Here is a 3,378-nt window from a genome sequence, read left to right as displayed (position 1 = left end):
GCGGCCTTCAACATCATCCAGCCCCCTCTCACCCCCTTTAGTTCTGAGTACTCACCTCCGCTCGGCGCTGGTCCGGTCCTGCAGGGCTGTCCGGAGAGGAGGTGGTCCGGTGGGATAGTGGTTCCGGGCTGCTATCTTCACCGGGGGCGCCTCTTCTCCGCGCTTCCGGCCCGGAATAGAGGCGTTGCCTTGACAATGACGCAGAAGTACGTTGGCAATGAACGCACCTCTGCGTCGTTGTCACGGCAACGTGACTATTCTGAGGCCGGGCCCGAAGCGCTTAGAAGAGGCCTCCCCGGTGAAGATAGCAGCCCGGAACCACTATGCCACCGGACCACCTCCTCTCCGGACAGCCCTGCAGGACCGGACCAGCGCCGAGCGGAGGTGAGTACTCAGAACTAAAGGGGGTGAGAGGGGGCTGGATGATGTTGAAGGCCGCAGTGGTCTTCAACCTGCGGACCTCCGGAGGTTTCAAAACTACAACTCCCAGCAAGCCGGGAGATGTAGTTTTGAAACCTCTGGAAGTCCGCAGGTTGAAGACCACTGCGGGTGGGGGAGTTCACTCGAGTATAAGCCGAGGGGGGTGTTTTCAGCACGAAAAATCGTGCTGAAAACTCGGCTTATACTCGAGTATATACGGTAAATACATACTATTTTAATAGAGAAAAGACTTTAGGAAACAGCATTTCTGAACAAATCTTTAGCGTTAACATGAAGACTCTCTTGGGGTTGCTCAGTGCTGTACTGTCTCTACAATGTGGGTCTCATTTCAGGAAAATATTGGTGTCAGTGTTATCAATAGCTTACTGAAATTTTAAGAATTGACAGTTATTTCTTTTTCTTATGCAGGTGTCACTTCACATATCTCTATGGTGGAGTCTGGTCCTGGGACTGTGAAACCATCAGAGACTCTGGCCATGACCTGTAAAGTGACCGGAGCCTCTCTGACTGATAAAACTAACTTGTGGTGTGTAGAATGGGTCAGAGAACCTGAAGAAAAAGGCCTGCAGTGGTTGGGAAGAATATGTCATGATAATTTCAAACGTTCTGCCCAGTCTGTCCAGGGAAGATTAACTCTCTCAAGAGACACAAATAAAGGAGAAGTTTACGGTATCTTAAACTCACTGGAATGAAACCTGAAGAATCTGGGAAACATTATTGTTTTAGAAATACACAGTGTAACTGATGAACTGAGGACATGTACATTAACCGATTAACCTATTCCTACCCCATTACATAAATTTACATCATGGCAAGGTGGGTTTTTGTGCACAAAGGGACAGCAGCATCTAAGAGATTTGACAGATGAAGTGTCTCTACTTTTGGCACCCCGCAATTCAATCACAGGGTGTTACTAGGTTGCCTCAAGCCCCAAGGTCTGCAATCTATATTCACCTATAAAGCACTGCCAGAAGAAGTTCAAGTCCCCAAATGGGGTGGAAAAAAAAATAGGAAAAAAGTTTTATAATTTAAAAAACAAACAATTTTTTAATGCCGAAAGATAAAGAAATAGAATTAAAAATAAATAATATAGAAAAAAAAAACATGATTAGTGTCTTGGTGTCCATAGCCCATACTAAATTATCACATTCATTAACCCACATAGTGAAGACTATAGATGAGCAAACCTTTTAAAATTTGGTGCGACCAGTTTGCCGAACTCTAAAAACCCTAAAAACCTGTAATTCACCAATAGCCCAAAATACATGTATAACACTGCCTAAGAGCCCTAAAAACTCAGTATAACACTGTTAGATCACCTAGGAGTATATTTGCTTTAACCTCTTCAGTACATAGGGCGTATGGATACGCCCTGCATTCCGAGTCCTTAAGGACCGAAGGTGTATCCATACGCCCGTGGGAATTCCGGTCCCCACCGCTAGCCGGTTGGGGATGGGAGCCGGATGCCTGCTGAAATCGTTCAGCAGGCATCCCGGCATATCGCCCAGTGGGGTCATTATGTCCCCCCATGTCGTCGATCGCCGCAGATCGCTGGACAATTCAGTCCAGCGATCTGCAGCGATTCCGGGTCAATCGGGTCTCCAGTGACCCGGAATTACTGGCTGTTCGAGGCCGTCTCTGACTGCCCCGAACAGCCAGAGCCTGCAGGGGTGAGGTGGCACTGGTGCCACTTCACGATCGCGCTGATTCGTCGTCCGGATTACCGGCCGACCAATCAGGGCGCCTGCTGCGGGTGTCACTCCCGCACCCGCTCGGCCCCTCTTCCGGAGGACGTGAGCGGGTGCGGGACGTGCACCCCAGGTGCTGGGGACCCCGATCCCCGGCGTCAATGTTGGGATCGGGGCCCCAGGAGCAGCGGCGGCGGCAACGACGAGGGACTGACCTCATGCAGCGTGGATCGTTGGAGGTGAGTGACAGCCTCCTGCTGTTGCTTAGCAACAGCTCCCAGCATGCAAAAAGGGCATGCTGGGAGCTGTAGTTTTGCAATAGCAGGAGGCAGACCACCACAACTCCCAGCATTCCCTTATGGGCATGCTGGGACTTATGGTTTTGCAACAGCTGGAGGCACATTTTTTCTATGGAAAAGTGTACCTTCAGCTGTTGTATAACTACAACTCCCAGCTTGCACAAACAGCTAAAGTGCATGCTGGGAGTTGTAGTGGTGCATCTGCTGGTTGCATAACTACAACTCCCAGCATGCCCGTTGGCTGTCGGTGACTGCTGAGAGTTGTAGTTTTGCAACAGCTGAAGGCACACTGATTGTGAAACTTAGAGGTTTTTTTGTACCTAACTCAGTGTTTCACGACCGGTGTGCCTCCAGCTGTTGCAAACTCCAACTCTCAGCAGTCAATGTACACCATGCACCGTACATGCTGGGAGTTGTAGTTTTGCAACAGCTGGAGGCACACTGGTTGTGAAACACTGAGTTAGGTCACAAACTCAATGATACATGACCAGTGTGCCTACAGCTGTTGCAAAACTAAAACTCTCAGCATGTACAGTCTGTCAGCGCATGCTGGGAGTTGTAGTTTTGCAACAGCTGGATGTCCCCCCCCCCCCCCCCATGTGAATGTACAGGGTACACTCACATGGGCGGAGGATTACAGTAAGTATCTGGCTGCAAGTTTGAGCTGCCGCAAATTTTCTGCCGCAGCTCAAACTGCCAGCGAGAAACTACTGTGAATCCCGCCCGTGTGACTGTACCCTAAAAACACTACACTACTCTAACAAAAAATAAAATAAAAAGTAAAAAACACTACATATACACATACCCCTTCACAGCCCCCCTCCCCTCCCCAATAAAAATGAAAGCGTCTGGTACGCCACTGTTTCCAAAACGGAGCCTCCAGCTGTTGCAAAACAACAACTCCCAGTATTGTCGGACAGCAGTTGACTGTCCAGGCATGCTGGGAGTTT

At 49.3% G+C, this 3,378-nt stretch overlaps 1 gene segment (V, D, J or C); it reads left to right on the top strand.

Annotated features, from left to right (window-relative positions):
• Positions 1 to 254: 254 nt before the first annotated feature.
• Positions 255 to 1,133, top strand: LOC130363525 (Ig heavy chain V region PJ14-like). The segment is given in 2 exon segments: positions 255 to 384; positions 850 to 1,133. Coding segments are annotated over 2 exon segments (345 nt in total).
• The last annotated feature ends 2,245 nt before the right edge of the window (positions 1,134 to 3,378 follow it).

Source organism: Hyla sarda, chromosome 1, assembly GCF_029499605.1.
Source record: "Hyla sarda isolate aHylSar1 chromosome 1, aHylSar1.hap1, whole genome shotgun sequence".
In the NCBI taxonomy this organism is placed as follows: Eukaryota; Metazoa; Chordata; class Amphibia; order Anura; family Hylidae; genus Hyla; species Hyla sarda.
The sequence above is the reverse complement of the archived record's forward strand: the minus strand, read 5'-3'. Positions and strand labels throughout refer to the sequence as shown.